Here is a 21,146-nt window from a genome sequence, read left to right as displayed (position 1 = left end):
AGAGAGAGAGAGAAAAGAGGCAAGAGAGAGAGAGAAAAGAGGCAAGAGAGAGAGAAAGAAAAGAGGCAAGAGAGAGAGAAAGAAAAGAGGCAAGAGAGAGAGAAAGAAAAGAGGCAAGAGAGAGAGAAAGAAAAGAGGCAAGAGAGAGAGAAAGAAAAGAGGCAAGAGAGAGAGAAAGAAAAGAGGCAAGAGAGAGAGAAAGAAAAGAGGCAAGAGAGAGAGAAAGAAAAGAGGCAAGAGAGAGAGAAAGAAAAGAGGCAAGAGAGAGAGAAAGAAAAGAGGCAAGAGAGAGAGAGAGAAAAGAGGCAAGAGAGAGAGAGAGAGAGAAAAGAGGCCAGAGAGAGAGAGAGAAAAGAGGCCAGAGAGAGAGAGAGAAAAGAGGCCAGAGAGAGAGAGAGAAAAGAGGCAAGAGAGAGAGAGAGAAAAGAGGCAAGAGAGAGAGAGAGAAAAGAGGCAAGAGAGAGAGAGAGAAAAGAGGCAAGAGAGAGAGAGAAAAGAGGCAAGAGAGAGAGAGAGAAAAGAGGCAAGAGAGAGAGAGAGAAAAGAGGCAAGAGAGAGAGAGAGAGAAAAGAGGCAGGAGAGAGAGAGAGAGAAAAGAGGCAGGAGAGAGAGAGAGAGAAAAGAGGCAGGAGAGAGAGAGAGAGAAAAAGATGAGGAGAGAGAGAGAGAGAGAGAGAAAAGATGAGGAGAGAGAGAGAGAGAGAAAAGAGGCAGGAGAGAGAGAGAAAAGAGGCAGGAGAGAGAGAGAAAAGAGGAGGAGAGAGAGAGAAAAGATGAGGAGAGAGAGAGAAAGATGAGGAGAGAGAGAGAGAAGAGGAGGAGAGAGAGAGAAAAGATGAGGAGAGAGAGAGAGAGAGAGAGAAAAAGATGAGGAGAGAGAGAGAGAGAGAAAAGATGAGGAGAGAGAGAGAGAGAGAGAGAAAAGATGAGGAGAGAGAGAGAGAGAGAAAAAGATGAGGAGAGAGAGAGAGAGAGAAAAGATGAGGAGAGAGAGAGAGAGAGAGAGAAAAGATGAGGAGAGAGAGAGAGAGAGAAAAAGATGAGGAGAGAGAGAGAGAGAAAAAGATGAGGAGAGAGAGAGAGAGAGAAAAAGATGAGGAGAGAGAGAGAGAGAAAAAAGATGAGGAGAGAGAGAGAGAGAAAAAGATGAGGAGAGAGAGAGAGAGAAAAAAGATGAGGAGAGAGAGAGAGAGAAAAAAGATGAGGAGAGAGAGAGAGAGAAAAAGATGAGGAGAGAGAGAGAGAGAAAAAAGATGAGGAGAGAGAGAGAGAGAAAAGATGAGGAGAGAGAGAGAGAGAAAAGATGAGGAGAGAGAGAGAGAGAAGGAAAAGATGAGGAGAGAGAGAGAGAGAAAAGATGAGGAGAGAGAGAGAGAGAAAAGATGAGGAGAGAGAGAGAAAAGATGAGGAGAGAGAGAGAAAAGATGAGGAGAGAGAGAGAAAAGATGAGGAGAGAGAGAGAAAAGATGAGGAGAGAGAGAGAAAAGATGAGGAGAGAGAGAGAAAAGATGAGGAGAGAGAGAGAGAAAAGATGAGGGAGAGAGAGAGGAGAAAGATGAGGAGAGAGAGAGAGAAAAGATGAGGAGAGAGAGAGAGAAAAGATGAGGAGAGAGAGAGAGAGAAAAGATGAGGAGAGAGAGAGAAAGATGAGGAGAGAGAGAGAGAGAAAAGATGAGGAGAGAGAGAGAGAGAAAGATGAGGAGAGAGAGAGAGAGAAAAGATGAGGAGAGAGAGAGAGAGAAAAGATGAGGAGAGAGAGAGAGAGAAAAGATGAGGAGAGAGAGAGAGAGAAAAGATGAGGAGAGAGAGAGAGAGAAAAGATGAGGAGAGAGAGAGAGAGAAAAGATGAGGAGAGAGAGAGAGAGAAAAGATGAGGAGAGAGAGAGAGAGAAAGATGAGGAGAGAGAGAGAGAAAAGATAGGAGAGAGAGAGAGAGAAAAGAGAGGAGAGAGAGAGAGAAAAAAGAGGAGAGAGAGAGAGAGAAAAGATGAGGAGAGAGAGAGAGAAAAGATGAGGAGAGAGAGAGAGAGAAAAGAGAGGAGAGAGAGAGAGAAGAGAGAGAGAGAAAGATGAGGAGAGAGAGAGAGAAAAGATGAGGAGAGAGAGAGAGAAAGATGAGGAGAGAGAGAGAAAAGATGAGGAGAGAGAGAGAGAAAAGATGAGGAGAGAGAGAGAGAAAAGATGAGGAGAGAGAGAGAGAAAAGAGAGGAGAGAGAGAGAGAAAAGAGGAGAGAGAGAGAGAGAAAAGAGGAGGAGAGAGAGAGAGAGAAAGAGGAGGAGAGAGAGAGAGAAAGAGAGGAGGAGAGAGAGAGAGAAAAGAGGAGAGAAGAGAGAGAAGAGGCGAGAGAGAGAGAGAGAAAAGAGGGAGGAGAGAGAGAGAGAATAGAGGCGAGAGAGAGAGAGAAAAGGGAGAGAGAGAGAGAGAGAAAGAGGAGAGAGAGAGAGAGAGAAAAGAGGAGAGAGAGAGAGAGAAAAGAGGAGAGAGAGAGAGAGAAAGAGGAGAGAGAGAGAGAAAAGAGGGAGAGAGAGAGAAAAGAGGAGAGAGAGAGAGAAAAGAGGGAGAGAGAGAGAGAATAAGAGGAGAGAGAGAGAGAATAGAGGAGAGAGAGAGAGAGAAAAGAGGCAGAGAGAGAGAGAATAGAGGCAGAGAGAGAGAGAATAGAGGCGAGAGAGAGAGAATAGAGGCGAGAGAGAGAGAGAATAGAGGCGAGAGAGAGAGAGAATAGAGGCGAGAGAGAGAGAGAATAGAGGAGAGAGAGAGAGAGAGAGAGAGAGAGAGAGAGAGAGAGAGAGAATAGAGGCGAGAGAGAGAGAGAATAGAGGCGAGAGAGAGAGAATAGAGGCGAGAGAGAGAGAATAGAGGCGAGAGAGAGAGAGAATAGAGGCGAGAGAGAGAGAGAATAGAGGCGAGAGAGAGAGAGAATAGAGGCGAGAGAGAGAGAGAATAGAGGCGAGAGAGAGAGAGAGAATAGAGGCGAGAGAGAGAGAGAGAATAGAGGCGAGAGAGAGAGAATAGAGGCGAGAGAGAGAGAGAGATAGAGGCGAGAGAGAGAGAGAATAGAGGCGAGAGAGAGAGAGAGAGAATAGAGGCGAGAGAGAGAGAGAATAGAGGCGAGAGAGAGAGAGAGAATAGAGGCGAGAGAGAGAGAGAATAGAGGCGAGAGAGAGAGAGAATAGAGGCGAGAGAGAGAGAGAATAGAGGCGAGAGAGAGAGAGAATAGAGGCGAGAGAGAGAGAGAATAGAGGCGAGAGAGAGAGAGAATAGAGGCGAGAGAGAGAGAGAATAGAGGCGAGAGAGAGAAGAATAGAGGCGAGAGAGAGAGGAATAGAGGCGAGAGAGAGAGGGAGAGAATAGAGGCGAGAGAGAGAGAGAATAGAGGCGAGAGAGAGAGAGAATAGAGGCGAGAGAGAGAGAGAATAGAGGCGAGAGAGAGAGAGAATAGAGGCGAGAGAGAGAGAGAATAGAGGCGAGAGAGAGAGAGAATAGAGGCGAGAGAGAGAGAGAATAGAGGCGAGAGAGAGAGAGAATAGAGGCGAGAGAGAGAGAGAGAATAGAGGCGAGAGAGAGAGAGAGAATAGAGGCGAGAGAGAGAGAGAGAATAGAGGCGAGAGAGAGAGAGAATAGAGGCGAGAGAGAGAGAGAATAGAGGCGAGAGAGAGAGAGAATAGAGGCGAGAGAGAGAGAGAATAGAGGCGAGAGAGAGAGAGAATAGAGGCGAGAGAGAGAGAGAATAGAGGCGAGAGAGAGAGAGAATAGAGGCGAGAGAGAGAGAATAGAGGCGAGAGAGAGAGAGAATAGAGGCGAGAGAGAGAGAGAGAATAGAGGCGAGAGAGAGAGAATAGAGGCGAGAGAGAGAGAATAGAGGCGAGAGAGAGAGAATAGAGGCGAGAGAGAGAGAATAGAGGCGAGAGAGAGAGAATAGAGGCGAGAGAGAGAGAATAGAGGCGAGAGAGAGAGAAATAGAGGCGAGAGAGAGAGAATAGAGGCGAGAGAGAGAGAATAGAGGCGAGAGAGAGAGAATAGAGGCGAGAGAGAGAGAATAGAGGCGAGAGAGAGAGAATAGAGGCGAGAGAGAGAGAATAGAGGCGAGAGAGAGAGAATAGAGGCGAGAGAGAGAGAAATAGAGGCGAGAGAGAGAATAGAGGCGAGAGAGAGAGGAATAGAGGCGAGAGAGAGAGAGAATAGAGGCGAGAGAGAGAGAATAGAGGCGAGAGAGAGAGAATAGAGGCGAGAGAGAGAGAGAGAATAGAGGCGAGAGAGAGAGAGAATAGAGGCGAGAGAGAGAGAGAGAATAGAGGCGAGAGAGAGAGAGAGAATAGAGGCGAGAGAGAGAGAGAGAGAATAGAGGCGAGAGAGAGAGAGAATAGAGGCGAGAGAGAGAGAGAATAGAGGCGAGAGAGTGTGAAGGCGATAAAGCGAAAGGGTGTTTAGAGGCAATAAGGCGATACAGAGAGGGATAGCGAGATCGGGTGTTAGAGAAAGAACGCGATAAAACGAGAGTAGGGCAGTATATATAGTGAGGAGGACAGGCAGACGCAACACTATGTACAGAGACAGGCATGGGGTACATGCAGACAGACAGGTAGTCAAGGAGGCTATTCACGCACTTCATTTTGCAGCAAGGTTAGGCATGAGGTTAGTTTAACTAAGCGGAGGTGAGGTCTAGCTCCTCATAATAGGCGGTACTCTAGACGAGTGCAAAATCTGCTGATTGGACCAGTCAGCAATTACTATGTAGGGACATATCTCTGGTGACCTACGATAATTTCTGTAGAAAGATACTACACTTTGGTCCTTACGAAAGCACGGAGAAATTTTCCTGTAACACTTCTACAGGGTGTCCAAAAAGTGACAGAAGGGTTTGGAACTTAAATGGATTCTTTATTTTTTGTGATATCTTTCTGTAATATTAACACAATCTGACAAAGACATTGGGAATTTTTTTTTTAAATGCAAAATTCAAATAATTTTTATTTATGAAAAATGTTTTTTTTAAATGTTGCCCATTTTCAGCTTCGCATATTTTTGCTCTTTCCAAAACATTATTCATAACAGATTGCAGAATCTCTGGATTGCGATTTAACTCCCTTATTTCGTTCCTGATGTTTTCCTTCAATTCTTGCAGGATTTGGGGTTTGATGTTTCAAGGTTTGCCAGTTCGCATAACGAAATAAGGAAGTTAAATCGCAATCCAGAGATTCTGCAATCTGTCATGAATAATGTTTTGGAAAGAGCACAATTATTCGAAGCTGAGAATAGCCAACATTTAAAAGATTATTTTTCATAAAGATTATTTGAATTTTGAATTTTTCTTTTTTTAATTCTGAACGACTTAATCAGATTGTGTTAACATTACAGAAATATATCATCAAAAATAAAGAATCTCAAGAACCTTCAGTGACTTTTTTGACACCCTATAGATACAAATAGACAAAACATGGGGGTTGGTAAATGTGCGATATGAAAATTGTCGAATCGAAGCAAACTCGTGTGTTTAACCAATAGAAATATGCTTTAAACAAGTTAAATTATACGATTCTATAAAAATATTGCTTTGCGAATAAGTTTATAGCAAATAGTAGAAATATAAACCATTAATTCCTGTGTTTAATCGGAAACTCAGATAAACAGAATGGATCTAAATAGAAAATCACTCTTGTGTCAAGAAATCTAAGTGTATTATTTTTGTCTCCCATATTATTTTTTGACGAAACCACGCGCTTATAGGAGTATTTTTTTGTCAATTGTCATCAACAGTCGCTGAATTTTATTTCGACAAGGGCTGGAAATTTTATGGAAAACCTTTTCCATTCAATCTGTATTTTTATGTAAGACACAATTGTTGTTTAACAATTTGTGAGAATTTTATATAACCGACAAGGAATATTTCTATTAAAAGAAAAAAAAAAAGTCATTTAATGCGTTTTCCAGATAAATAATTTACAAATCGACATTTTTAATGATTTTACAGCGTTTTAGTTTGTCCAAGGAAGGTCGTAGAATGAATCGACAAAAATATAAGGAAATTATAGCCGCGGGGGGGGGGGGGTCTAATATTGATCGATTAGATTGTAACTTTCATAACACGAATTAAACGAAAAAAAAAAAACTTTTTCTTTTTAAGATTTATATATAGATAATATTTTGGTAAATTTGTAGATTAACGCCCTCAGCTACCCCCACCTCGCAAGAGATTCTACGTTTACGTTTTAAATGTTTACTTGACGAAAAGAGAAGTGCTGGCGGACCTGCACGAGAGTGCCCACCCCCACTGCCCACCCCTTAAAAATGTGTTTTATACTTTTTTTTTTTTTTTTTTTTTTTTTTTTAAAGTTTTTATTCCGGTGATTATCATACATTAGACTTAAGTACCTATTTACTATGCCTCCCCACGGGACAGAGTTAGACACCAGGGTCGTTTTTTAACGTGGAGAAAAGGTACAAAAATAAAAATTGTCTCAGGCGTGAAGGATTTCTCCTCCAACGAAAGAGAACAAGAAATAGAAGTGCAGCATCTGAAGAACAGATACTACACTTTGATCTTGTCCCGAGACTTAAGTATCATATTAACAGAAAAATTTTTGAAAAAAAAAAAATTAATTTAATGACTGGGAGGGGGGGGTCACTTTCTCGTTATAACGATCTACTTCATTGCTACCTGACTTAGTGACTTACTGTCCATTTCTTTACTGATGTGTCACATGATTAATACGTTATAACGGAAAAGTGAACCCCCTTCCTAAAAGTCATTAAATTTAATTTTTTTTTTTGTGCTAATATGATATTTAAAAAGTGAAAAGCACATTTGTAGGGGGTGCGCACTCTTCTACAGGTCCGCCAATAAATAAAATAAGCACACAGAACCTATCTATCTTCTTCAGCATTTTTTTTTCTTTTTAGTAAACTGCACTTATGGCCCGTAAATGGGTGGTCATTTTACATTAAATTTATATGTAAAATTGACCTCCCCATTCTTAATTTTTTGTTTTTCCTTTTAGAATGTTTACATGTAATCGTCAAAAAAAAAAAAGTAAAATTCATGTGGGAGAGTAGAGAAAGGTGTTAATCTATATAGTATATTAATATCAAATAAATAATAATATTTAAAGAAAACCCCATTCATTTAATTACAATACTCCTGTCATTGCAGTGTTTTCAAATTTGAAAGTTTTCGGTTCCAATAATTTTTAATAAATTTTATCTTTATTTATTCTGTCGTTTTTTTCTTTTTGCTTTTTTTTTAAATAAAAACAGTAAAAACGTAATTGATGAGTTTGAATTGACAACAATACTTAACTAATTTTTAAATATTTTGAACGTTCTAATGTGAGCTTCATTGTAAGACATCAAAATTGACATTTTAAGATCTTTATTTGTTCAGAAATTTTCAAACATAATTTATTTGAACTATTTGAAATTTTAGTGTTTTTTTTTTTTCTTAGAACCTGAAGACAGACATTTTGGTACAACAGGATATTAAAACAAAAATGATTTTTAAAAAAAAACTGATATAATACGTCAATTGAACACGCACAAAAAAAAACTTAAAATCTTGTTAGATTTCACAAAGAAAATGAGATTTTGTACAGTCGAATATGAGAAATTATTAGAAGAGAGAAGTTAGGTGTGTAAAAACAGATCATCAATAGGAATATTTTGTTTTTATTCTTACCTGTATGTGGCCTTGGGATAGGGTAGGGTAGGTCCAACCTTGGCGTACTGGTAGGCATGTAATATGCTCCACATGGTTGGAAGGTACAGTAGTAACAAAAAGAAATTCTGTGGATGGGTTCTTTGTTTTTTTTTTTATTAGCTTTTTACCGTTTAGAGGACAAAAAAGAGGATCATTGTAAAGGGGGGGTTAGGGATATAATTTATATTGGGATGGAGACATTGGTTAACTTACACGCATTTATACGCAGATGGAAAGTCTTCAAAGCTGACCAACATTAAGAAAACTTGTATAATTTGGTGTAAATTATTTTGCTTGTTTCTAAATTGTTTGCACCATCCCCCCTTTATTGTAAACACAACACTTAGTACTCAAATTACGATTATAATACTACATTCTCCCGAGGGTGTGCATACCAGATGTAGATAGTAAGCGTCTCGGGAAGTGTGTTTGGAAATTTATGGATATGTATAAGCGTTGTTGTGTTTTGTTGTGGAGAGAAAAGAAAAAGAAATGTGACGCCCCACGAGTATGCGTTCTCCAACCGACTACAAACAACGAACCTTCACTGCGGGGTGGGGTTTTAAAGGGGGGGTACATACGACTCTTAAGCCGATGATGATGCTTTATTTTTCAATTTTTTCCGCTCTCTTCTCTTTCTTTTTCCTCCAACCTTTTGAGCTCTTTCTCTCCATTCCTTTCCTACATGTGGTGGATCCTCTCCAGTCCGCATGCCTGCCAGTTAACCCCCCCGACCCGTTGCCGCTGCTGCTGCTTAGTTTTGCTATTCGTGCTGTTTCACGTCATGTCCGTAGAGAGATTAAACTGGTTGGAAGTTCGTCGAAACTAACCACTAATATTAACACCTGTAGTTAGCGAGACGTACACCTAGTTTATATAAGTAGTCAGCTTTTAAAACCGCTATGGTCGCCCATTCAAGTGTTTCGTTCGCAAATGATATAATTGCCTATACAGAATAAGTCATTGGAATAATTAAGAGCAAAAACAAGCAAACGATACCAAACGCTAGCAAAAACTACCACGACTAAATAAAAATGAATGGTAACATAAAACGCGAATAACCACACGAGTAAATAGAAAAATAAGCAATGCGATAATTTACAGAATTTTTTTTTTTTTTAAATTGAAAACAGACCACCTTAAAGAAAACAAGTTAGGACTATACGAGTCGAGATCATTAAAATAAAAATTATGGGAACCGAGTTGTAGCTGCACTTTCCGTTGTTTTCGGCGCTGGAGATGATCTAAAATAAAAAAATTTTTCAAATGTGGAAGGTCTGTTTTGCGTTAAGGAGAATGTGGGATGCTGAGTAAGGGCGAGGATTTCTAGCTTTTTGTTTGTTGTTTGTTTTGTTTTCATATATATATATATATATATATATATATATATATATAAAATGGTCGCAGCGAAAGAACTGGGAACTGGGATGCAAAGCTGAATGGAATAATGAAAATGGATGAAAATATGCAAAAGATACAGAAGATGGGGGCAATGGAAGATAGATAAAATTATTCTGACATTGAAATGCAACGAAAGATGTTTGAATAAAAACAAAATATATTTTCAAGGGGGGGGGGAGGAAGAAAGTTGTTTTATCCCGCACTAAAGAATGAAGCGAATGAGGGGTTTTTTTTCCGTTTCTTTTAACTATTGGGGATATTTAGGGGTAGAATTAATAAAAGTGAAATTAAAGAAGAAGCTAAAAATGTGAAATAAGTCCCGTGGGAAAGAGCGAATCTCATTGTGGTTGAACAAGAAGCAAGTATTCCAACAACATGTCTGCCTCTATGCACAGTATTATTACACACCGACATGCGACAAGAAGTTTCTTTTTTTCGACATCATTTTACTTTCCGTAAGCCATTGTTGACAATAAGAATCTATTCACGTCGGTGTCATGATTGATGGCATCGGGGGTGGCGACCAAACATTCCTGGAACTGGATAATACAGTCCTGAGCGGGTTCATAATTTTCATATCCTCCTAGAATAATCGAAATATCATCATCCACATTTGAGTTTCATAAATAGCGTGTGTACATGATGGTGGCCACAAAGTCGGAGATCAGTTTGTAATACTAACAGTTTCATAAACTGATCCCCCACTTGGTGACTACCCCGTGCGTGGAGATGCTGCATTGAATCCCAAAAGCAAGCTGGCAGCAGCAGCCGCTTTGGCAGGAAAAGCAATCAGAATAGAGTCGAGTGCTTCGGAGTTGGAATAGAGAGCGGAGGGGGCAGAGAGAGACAGATGGGAGAAGGAAGAGGAGAAATATAGACAGAGGAATGAGGTGGTAGTAGTAGTAGTCCTTAAAAACTAGCAGTTATTAAAATGTAGAGTAGTAATAGCATTGCCCACAAACGTGTATGCATGTTATAGTTGAAGAATCCCAACCATGAAAAGTAAACACCAATAAAAGAATTGAAGGAAATATTTAAAGTGAATTTTTATCAAAATGAAAATGTTAAATATATATTTTTTTAATCTTGGAGAAATATAAAAAATTAAAAAACAAAATAAATATATCAACACTTAAGGTCAAACAAAATTTTTCCTAGAATTTTTATTGAAAAATTCTGTTGGATCTAAGAGAAGAAAAATATTTTGGAGTTGCGTCAGAAATATTTTTCATAATATAGCTTAAAAGAAGTTTTTAAAAAATGACAAATCTCTTCAAATATTGGTGATTCTGTCAACTGAATAACTTGCGCAGCAATCAGCATAATCTTTCTTTACTGTCATCTATCGCCGCATTTTTAGTTCTGTGTATTCATCATAAAAAGTACCGTCCTTTCTTTCTAGTGCGTCTACATTTCTCACTGAATGACCCACACGCGTTGTCGTCTCTTTTTCCAGTAGTAAAAAAGAACGCTGTTGAGTGCAACTAAGCAGGATATTTTTAACAAGCAGATACAATTGAACAATATAACAAATTATGATACAAATAAATAAATAAAACATTAAATAACTTCGTTTGAAAGAATGGGGTTAGATTGACAAGACAAATCTCCCTGGAAATGTTTTTTGTTTCGATTCACCTTTTTTTTGTTGTTGTTCTTGTTTACTTGGCGGAGGGAAAGGGGTGTACCATTTGTACCAAAAGAGAAAAATTAAAAATTAGTCACGTAAAATAATGCATTTCTATTTACAAAACATATTGAGGAAGTAGGAATTCTAAATGTTTAAATAAAGAATAAATGTTTGATAATTGGGATCGTGAATATATATATATATATATATATATATATATATATATATATATATAGGTTCTTTCAAAGAATCACATTAAATAAGTTTCAATTTTGTTTTTGAAAGAGAAAAAATTGTGGTTTCAAAGTAATGTTATTTGTTAGCATAGAAAGAGAAGGGGGGATAGAAAACTGATAGTGTAAGAACCCCAATCTAAACAAAGAAATGTGTATTTATTTGGATGAAAAAGAATAGGCAGCATCAACGTACACAGAATCGAATTGGAGGCTGAAAGCTATATAACAAAGCTTCCATTTTCACAAAGTTTAACTGTTTAATGAATAGTTTCTCTTATTATTTTTTTATTTTATTAAGTGAGATAATATTATTTCTGGTCATTTTCATTTATTAATGATTAGCAGGGTTACCCGTCGTTGCCTAGGACACCGGAAAATGGAGTAAATGAAAAAGTGTGTAACATCATCATCTTAAAACTACTCTGTCTGTCTGTCTGTTTCTCTCCTTTTTTTTTTTTTTTTAACACGTCACTCCCTATTCCTGGACTACTTCTCTAATTCATGCGCAAACTTTTGCGACGGCCTAAATTTAATAGAAACTAAGAAAAAGAAATCAGTCGTCGATTATTTTATCTAGTTTCAGTGGTTTTCGAACTTTTACCACTAAGAATTGAAGAAATAATTTCTTCTAACTCTTCCCCTGGACTTGGCCCATGATGAATGGCCCGACTGAATGTTTTGTTTTTTGTTTTTTTTTCTACCGAAGATTGAATGAAGAACCCATGTCTTCTTATATTATATCAGATTCATTTTTTATACTTGTATATATTTTGTATTATGCAATTTTGTGAGTGACATCGTGAGGGTTCACAAATGCTCATTGATCGGAATTGATAAATTTTCAACTACTTCTAAAGTTTACTAGGAATTATTGTGCAATTCTGCTCTAAGTGTTAAGCCCCATATTACCATTTCGATTCTTGTATAATTTAAAATTTATAAATAAAATAAATTAAAATGTTTTCCCTTTTTATGGCTCTGCAGCACTATTATTGCATCTCATTGTATCAAAATGAGTATACTTATCTAGATATGCTGAATAATGAAGTTTCAGTTATATATATATTGTTGTAGTATCAGTATTAATATCATATGTAATTTTTGTTAAATGATAATCGCAAAATATTCACTTTAAAAACAAAAAGATAATTTGAAAATAATAACCGCATGTTTATTATATTACTTATAAACTAAGATTCTGACTTTGTTAACTTGAAAGAATACATATGCCGTATGCAGTTTAAGAAACTACGCCCACATGGCAAGAAGAATTTAATGTTGTCACATTCTGCACATTTGGTTGACTGGAGACTTAACTTGAAGTGACCATTGTAACATACCTAACGCATGTAACAAAAATAAACTCAATTCTTTCTCCAGTTATCCATCTATGTTTTATTTCAGTTAATAAAACATTCAAAGTATCCGAGCACAGCCAATCAGAAAAGAAACTCTAGCCCAAACACATAAAAAGATGTTTTAGACTCTTAAATACTATGGATTATCATCTATTTTGAGATGACAGCCCTATGTCTGTTGCGGGATCAGAAGATAATCATGGAAGCATTAACCATTTAAAATCTCAAGCAAAAGATTAAAGACCAAAATGCAGTATCTACCTCAGTTGGCTTGAACTTACTTTCTCTCTCTTTCATGATTTCAGCCCTTGAATTCCAAATTCTACCACCTCTACAACTCTGCTGCAGCTTTAAACAAACTTTCCTTTTCAGGAGAGATCTTAACATTTGATAAATTGTTCTTTCTCGGAAAGTTTTAACCACTGACCAAGAAAAACCAAGCAGTCATATCAAATACTCGAGTATCTAAGTCTGCAAGATGATTCCTTATACCATTTCTATTGTTTTTATTTGTTTTCCTAATAATAAAATCTGGATTAATTAATTGGTTAATTGTTTTTGTTTTACGGCATATCAACACTTTTCAGGTTATTTAATGCCGAATCCGGTGATTTTGAAGAAAAAGTTTATTTAATAGAATGTTTTTTTTCAAGTCGGTTTCTATTTAACCCATAATTGGGACCCTAACAGTTACTACAACTCTGGGTCAGAGTGGACCTGGGAGCAATGGCAATTAAAGAGTGGCTCCACACTCCCCAAAGCCCACAAGCATGAGCCTCACCCTCGGATATAGTTCAAGGTCATGTCCAGAAACATAAAATCTGGAAGATATTCGTTAAATGAAACGATTTATCATTGTAATAGTTTGTCAGATGTATATGGCCTGCAACATATTAGTTAAATCTAACACGCAAGAAGACAAGGACACAACTCTATTAAATATGAGGGTCAGCAAAAGAGAAATGCAGTTTAAATGTACAGAGGAAGAGATGCTATTGATACAATGTCATAAAAAAAAAGAAAAAAGTAGAAAAAGTAATAACATTGATGGTTAGAAATTAAGCGTTTGTAGACTTGAACATTATATGAAGGTGGACAGAAGTTCTATCATCTTTTTGTTTAGTGTCCATTAAGTTTTTTCTAATCATAAAATTATCACCTTTCCTCCATAAACATTCTAGAGTTTACCAATGTTAGTGCTAGTGTTTCTCATTGTATATAAAAGATAACCTTTTCTTACTTCTGTTCATGTGCTGACACAAATCATTATTTTGTCCAAAATTGATTGTCTAAATGCTGACTCAGAAAACATTTTTACATTGTGTAGAACTTTGAGAATGGTTGTAAAATGGTTCCATTATTGTGTTGATATTGTTAGGATTTCAGATCTATTTTTCAAGATGTATCATTTTGTCACTCATTTTTCTACACAAACAAAATTCCAATCTGCTAAACAACACTTGTGTGCAGAAAGTATTGAATAAAAGGAGAATCAAAAATAGTCCATATAAAATTAAGAAAAACTGGCAACTAGAAACTCGTGAAAAAATAAAAACAAAAATTGCAATGGAAAAATAAATCATATCTTTCTCATTACTATGATGATCGTGTTAAGTCATAGACACAAAGACATTTCATATCTAACATAATTGCAAATTATTAATAATGAAACGATTGCGAATTACTCATGATTTTGTCTACACAACAAAAGATGCCAGCAATCGATTGAAAAACTTGGTTTAATTGAGTAAAATAAATCGGTAAAATCATGTATCTCGTTTTACATTTGAGATCTTATTTGATTGTTCTTCAAGCAGACTTATAAGAAAATATTTTAAGACCAAGTTATTAAAACATACTTATTGTTAAAAGAAACAATTTTGAGTTGCTTTTCAATAACATGATTTAAAAATAAATTTTATTTTATTGAATTTTAACTAAAGAAAATAAAAAGACGAAAAAGTGATTTATGATCCATTTATTTGGTTCTCATTTAACTAGAATTCAATTGAAAGGCAAATAGAATATAACCGCTTATCAAGTCACATAGTAGCAACAAGTTTTCTATAAGAAAAAGAAATGGAAATGTTATATGAATTTGAAGCAAATTGAATTTTTCTTGGAATGTTTCTTTTTTCAATAAATTAGTTAATTACTTGATAACCACTTTAACGCATGTAAACAATTGAAATTATCACTACAATATCTATTCCATTTGCTTTGCACAGCTCCCACAGTCTGTCATTGTTCGAAAAAGTTCTTCCATCCAATGCACAAGATATTATGGACCAAATATTCTCGATTGGGTTTAAATCGGGGCTTTGACCTGGCCAAAATATCACATTAATTGAATTATCAGAAAACCATTTTTTGTGACTTTAGCAATGTGTGCAGGGGCATTATTATGTTGAAAAATAATGTTCTGAGATATTCCCAGCTTCTGGATACTTGGTAACAGTCCTGTTTCTAATATTCGAATGTATTCCTTTGCATTGATTGACTTCTCACATCTAATAAGTTCCCCAACTGCTGCTGCAGTAAAAGTTCCCCATACTATTATCTCTCCATTCCGGTGTTTAACTGTCATTTTTATGCAACTTGGTGAAAATCTTTCTCCAGTTCTTTGAATGCACCGTTTGGGAGCATCACTAACAAGACAAAATCTTGATTCATCTGACCAGAAAACATTTCTGAACCAGTCTGTATCTTTCTTGTCATAATGAGAAAAATCTCTTTCTATCATTGACGTTCTTAGATAAAAATGGCTTCTTTGCACACCTTTAAGAAGAAAATCCCATTTCTTTCATTCGTCTAGAGATTGTATATCTACAAAGAGAATTTCCAGTCTCTGTTTTGAATTCTTTGCTATGGTCAACATAAGTTTTCTTTCAATCCTTCAAAACAGTTAATTTAAGCCTGTAGTCGTCCTTCAAAGTGAATGCTCTAGGGCAACCAGATTCAACTTCGAACCTTTGCCCAATTCACTTCACTACAGAAAGAGATGTTTTCACTTTCTTTTCTTAAAATATCAAAAATCTGCTTGTAAGTCATTTTGGACTGCCTTAATTCTGCAATTCAGTTCAAGATGCGGTCTTACCATTTTTAGGATTAATGTTTCCACTTATTATTATATGCTATAATAATAATGATCTGCAAAATAGAAATTTTCAGTTAAAATGAACAAAAATTCATGAAAAAATATTGAAAAATCGATTTATTCATTCTTTCACTTTTGGCCCATTATTTTTTTGCTCATGAGTATATATATAGGAAAGTATTTCTTCAAAACTATGTGGATTAAGGACTATCCATTTATTAAGTGTTTCCTTTTCAGATTAAATAATAAATAACTCTTTTTCAAAGTGTTTTTTAACATGTTTATTAACTATTTGCTCTTTTATATATATATATATATATATATATATATATATATATATATACACGTAGTCAAATTGAATATTGAAATGCTCATATCTTTGGTTCTATGGCATGAAACATGAAAAATTTGCAGGCTTTTTGAAGATTATAATAATATTCTATGATTAAATTTTATGTCAATTGGTAAAAAAAAAAACTATATTTTCAAAACCAATAAAGTATGCCCAAATTTGCCAAGATTATTCATAAAATATTTAAACTGTAAGTTATTTTTATCCACTTAGAGAAACTATCTTTTGGGTGAGAATTGCTTTAGATTGAAACACAGTTAAATTATTTGCTATCCGAGTAAAAAGAATTGAAATATCCATGAGACGTATGTACAATCATTTTTTAAATTTATTTGAAGCAGTTAATGGATTTTGAACTACTAAAACTTAAATTAGACTCTTTCAAAAGTTAAAGATGTAAAGTTCAATGATAAATTAGAAACTTCATATTTTTTTTAAATCTTTAGCTTTGCAAATCAATGACGGGTTCTACTGAAAATAGCAAAATAACTTTATTACAAGAGAGAGAGAAATAAATGCATTGCATTTTCTTGTATTTAGTCCAGTGAACAACATAAAAAACAGGCCAATATTGAAACATCAGAAATTATTAGAATCTAAGATGGCAGCTTCTATCACATGTAATATTGACTTGTCTTCAACTTTTAAAAGTTCATAATAAATGAAGTTGTCTAATAGAAATTTTAGGGTTTTGAGAAGGTGGGGAATACATCTCTGCAGTTAGTTTGGGGATACTAGATTAAACTTATGGTTTAATAAAAAGGTTACTCAAACCAGCTAACCCTATTTATGCTCGGGGAAGAGCAACCCTCCTAGTCCTCATATTATTGTCCACATCACTTAAGTTTTTATTTGCTTGCTTCCTCACAAGGACAGAGTTAGATACAAGTTCGGTTTTTAATGTGGCGAAAATCCAGTTCCCCTAAAAGGAGCACTCTGGATAGGAACAAAAATAAAAATTGTCTCAATCATGAAGGATTTCTCCTCCACTAACAGAAGGCAGACAAGATGATGTGTAGCATCAGAACAGATACTACACTGACCTTGACCCGAAAGTCAAGAATGTTATCTAATGTTCCTATTTACTTTCCTCCCAACGAGGGCAGAGTTAGACACAAGGTCGGTTTTTAATGTGGGGGAAAATCCAGCTCCCCAAAAGAGGGCATTCTGGATAGGAACAAAAATAAAAATTGCCTGTTTAGAAGGATTTCTCCTCCCCTGATCAAGGACAGAAAAAGTGAAGTGTAGTATCAGAACAGATACTAAACTTTGTTCCTATTTATATACTTTACCGATCGTAAATTTTACAATTTAAAGTTTGAACAATAAGAGTAAAAATTTACAAATAAATAAACTTAGGCATGAAGCCCTATAAGAAATTTAGGGGAGGGGGGGGGGATGCAGGATCTTTCTAAAAGGTCTTAAAAACTTCGGAGATTACTCTTGACTGCCACCATTTACCACAATACTGCATTCACTCTGTGGAGTCAAACCTACTAAATAAATTCCCCAGCGTTTTTGTAAAAAAATTATGTACATGTATGCGTGTGTGAATTTTATTTTTTTAATAAATGATTAAATGATGCAAAATGAGAAAAAAGATCATTAGATAAAAAAAAGTCTTTGAATTTGGTGGTGTAAAAAAATTTGCGGTGAGGAGTGGAGAAAAGCTAACAAAAACCTAAAAAAGAACAGATTGAACCAAATAAAATGCCTATTAAGATGGTCCCTCCCGACCCTAAGATCGCCCACTGTTTTCCGGAGCCGAAAACAAGCAGGACGGTCTAATTGAGATTGGGGTGATTTACTGGGAGATGTGGGGAGAAAATATTAGGGAGGGAAAACGCAGGTGGAAGGTGATCTCCAAGTGGGGGAAGATGGGGGAGGGGGGGGGGTAAAAAAGAAAAGGATGCATGGGTTGGGCAAACTTGGAAGTTCTCTAGTACCAAAAACAAAACAGGAACAGGATCTCATTTGTATCACCAGCCAAGAGTCTTTTTAAAGTCTAAGCTATTCTAGCAGATGGGTTCCAAAGAACCCAGGACCACATGTGCCATGCTTTACGGTGGGAGCACGAATTCAAACCTGGCTCCTCGACAGATGTATAAACTAATGTTATGCACCCACCTCTTATTAAAACCTTCTCGAATCGCATCTGATTTTCACTTTAAGCAAATATTTAACATAAACGATCAGATCCCAATCTGGAACATGAATGTCCCCTCGTAGACCTTTTTTAGGCGGGTGATCCAAATCACCATTCTCGCTACTGCTAGGATGGCCAGAAAAACCATTCTTTCTCCCCGGACAGCGGCAGATCCATGTTGTCAATGATGTATGTTGCATCATGGAAATGTGAGCACTCGGCATCGATGCGAGTCATTACCTCTTTGACATACTCCATGAGTTCCCAGAGTCAGCTGCAATAGAAAAAGGTATGCTCAGCTGTTTCAATTTCATGATCATTGTAGTACAGACACCAGGGACAGATTTTCATTTTCCTTGTGAAGTTGGAAAAAAGGGGCAGTGTGTTCCAAATCAGTAGCCAGGTCAGGGAAAATTCTGAATTGTCAAGAAAGTTCCATCCTGATGCCCAATTCTACTATGAGCAGATCTCCTCCGACCATCCCAGCCGCTCCCTCAGGGGATCTGAAGTGGTACCCATCACTAATGCCCAATAAAGTTTTTCCTAGGTTTTGAGAGGACCCTAGTCCCCAGCACAGCTCTAAGCGCAGTTCGGCATTCAGCAAAGAATTTGATTCCCTTCTTGGCCTATGACAGCCTTCGACTGACGGGTCGAGTTTAAGGTTGGGGAAAGTGCTTTCAACAACAGGGCGCCATGGAACGTCTTCCTCTAGTAGACTACCTCGGAAAGCTAACCTCCTGGTATGTTTATGATATTTGAGATAGGGCAGTCTCAGGTCTCCTTTGCTTGGACTTTGAGTACAGACCTCACTGTGAACATAATGCTTTTGCTTCTCCCACAAAAACGAGGCGAGGAGCTTTGCGAAAACTAGGAGACATTTTGCAGGAAGCAGTACAGACAACCAGTAAAAGATAAGCAGGAAGATGTAAGTAGCGTACGCCTCCGCTCGCCCCTTCAAGGATAATCTCCTTCGAATCAAAGTCTCCACCAACGATTCGACCTTTGTACTCCAACCAGTTTTTATTCCTAGCCAGAAGGCCAAGAATGTTATCTGAAGTTACTCAAAATTTCAGGAAGGTTAATAAAAGATAATAAAATATGTGAAAACAAACTATCAAGTCTTTGTTATCTTCATCCTACAACTATGCAATGCCGTATTTTTGTGGGATACATTATATCAGTAACAATTACTGCAAAATCAATCCCAGATAAAAATGATCTGACGAAACCTACATTGGTGTTTGAACTGTATACCATTTCTCAGAGGTGACAACATTGTGCAATATCGTAACATGAATTACTATTTATTGATTATGAAAATGAAAGAATGGATTTCTCAGCATTATTAGAAAGATTGTTAAAAAATGGACAAATATGTTTCTATTTCTCAGCATTATTAGAAAGATTGTTAAAAAATGGACAAATATGTTTCTATTTGCACAAATGTAACAAAGAAAAGACACTGGTGTCAAATGCTTTTCGTTGCTGAAAAAAGGACTAAAAAATACTAAATATTGATGTTAAAATTACCAAAAAAACGAATTAAATCAAGTAGAATAATAATTACATCTTTTATTAATGTAATTAAAGGAATATTGCACAATTCCAATATTAAAGTATACTTTCGTAAGACAGCAATGTAAAAAATATTATGGAATATCAACTCATTTATATTAAAAGAATATTATGAAATTGTTAACTTTTAATATTAAATTTTCAAATTAAAATAAGATAAAGCGCAATTTAAAACTTCATAAAATAAGGATTTCAGTGAAAAAAAAATCAAACTGTTTTTGAAAAGAGTTAGCAAAAAACAAAAATAAACAAAATTAAATATTTAGTTAGAAAATCAATTCATGCAAATAATTAGAATTATTTTTATAAGCAATTTATTGTTCATATTTTTTACAAGCATGAAAATCTACCTGCATGTATTTTCCTAAATTACAAAATAGCTGCATGCAATTTATGGGGAGGTTTTTTGTTTTGCTTTGTTTTTTCATAAGTACTACATGCCAAATTATAAGAGGCTTGCCATTAACTGTTATCTATTTCACTCTCATTAGCAATAACCTAGAATAAATTAAATGAAAATAATTGCACACCTTGGTTCTGGCCCAGCATTTTCGGTATACCAATCACCAAGTCTGAAATAAGATGTAAATCAAATTTGAAAAAAAAAACTCAAATTAGTAAAGTATTTAACCTAAAAATAACAGCTTACTTAGAATGGAGAGGGGTTGATATCAACTGTTTGCATAAACATACATTAGTTTCAGAAATAAAATGTTAATTGTTAATCTTGTTTAACAATTATTACTTGAAAAAATAACATTACAAATAACAAAAAAAAAATGTATTGGTGGTCTGAATACTAATTCTTTGATATACTAGAGTTATTCCAAAAGTAAAGCTTCCTATTTCTTAACTTCAAAAGTTGAAAAGCTACAAAGACGGGAGTGGTACCATTAAAATGAGCAATCTTTAATGCTTTAGAATTAATTTTTCTACATAGTCACCACCATTCTCAATGCACTTTTACCAGGAATTCAATGATGCATCTCTATCTCAAATGCACATTCATGACAAGAGTCGCTTTCTTAGAGTCTCGCTCTGTCAAATATCTACAATCGAGATGATACTTTCAAATCATGAATGCATCATAAAAATGCAATTTGTAATTCCCTCTGATCTATTCAGGCAGATTAAAAAATAGGAGGTAATACTTTTGGAACGCCTCTTGTATTTCAAAAAAGAATTTAATTAATAAATGGAAGAAAAATCAAAATTTTAATTTCTATCATTCTTAACATGTTCAAAATTTACAGAATTTTCATATTTACAATCTGATGGTCCATGCATTCTTCTTAGTGCATATAAAATTGCTTTCATAATTGTTCAAATATTTATGGTTAGTTGTGCTTGAAACTATTTGAACTAAAGTTTTGATTTCATTTTTATATATATATAAAAAGAAAACTAGGATTAATATTGAAGGCGAATGCTACCATTTTAACGTTAAATAAAATCTAATTTTTCTTAATCATCCCTTTTACTACAACAGCACGTTTACTCTCACAAAGGTTGGCTGACTATGAAGGATTGAGGCACTCATTTCAGTTTCTCTTATAAATTCATTTGGTTCTTTACAAGTAAACTGACATCTGACTGCTGTTCAAAGACGACATCAAAAATAATTGATAGCAAAAGTGGACAACACTCGTTATTGTGG

The 21,146-nt window shown here is 35.8% G+C and overlaps 1 protein-coding gene across 10 annotated transcripts in view; it reads right to left on the bottom strand.

The window, feature by feature from the left end:
* Positions 1-21,146, bottom strand: part of LOC145283782 (vitamin D3 receptor-like) — a 453,323-nt gene that overhangs the window by 179,279 nt on the left and 252,898 nt on the right. For 4 of the 10 annotated variants that reach the window (XM_080132844.1, XM_080132841.1, XM_080132840.1 and 1 more), the window contains one exon: positions 20,020-20,061. The exons of 5 other annotated variants lie outside the window; for them this stretch is intronic. In XM_080132844.1, coding sequence (XP_079988970.1) covers positions 20,020-20,061 — 42 coding nt within the window. Of the gene's footprint in view, positions 1-7,673; positions 9,915-20,019; positions 20,062-21,146 lie in introns of those variants that run through there. One more of the 10 variants, XM_080132843.1, reaches the window with a different exon arrangement.

This window comes from Euprymna scolopes, chromosome 8 (genome assembly GCF_053919585.1).
Source record: "Euprymna scolopes isolate OS-2025 chromosome 8, ASM5391958v1, whole genome shotgun sequence".
NCBI classification, from domain to species: domain Eukaryota; kingdom Metazoa; phylum Mollusca; class Cephalopoda; order Sepiida; family Sepiolidae; genus Euprymna; species Euprymna scolopes.
Note: the sequence above shows the minus strand (reverse complement) of the source record. Positions and strands in the feature narration are given on the sequence as shown.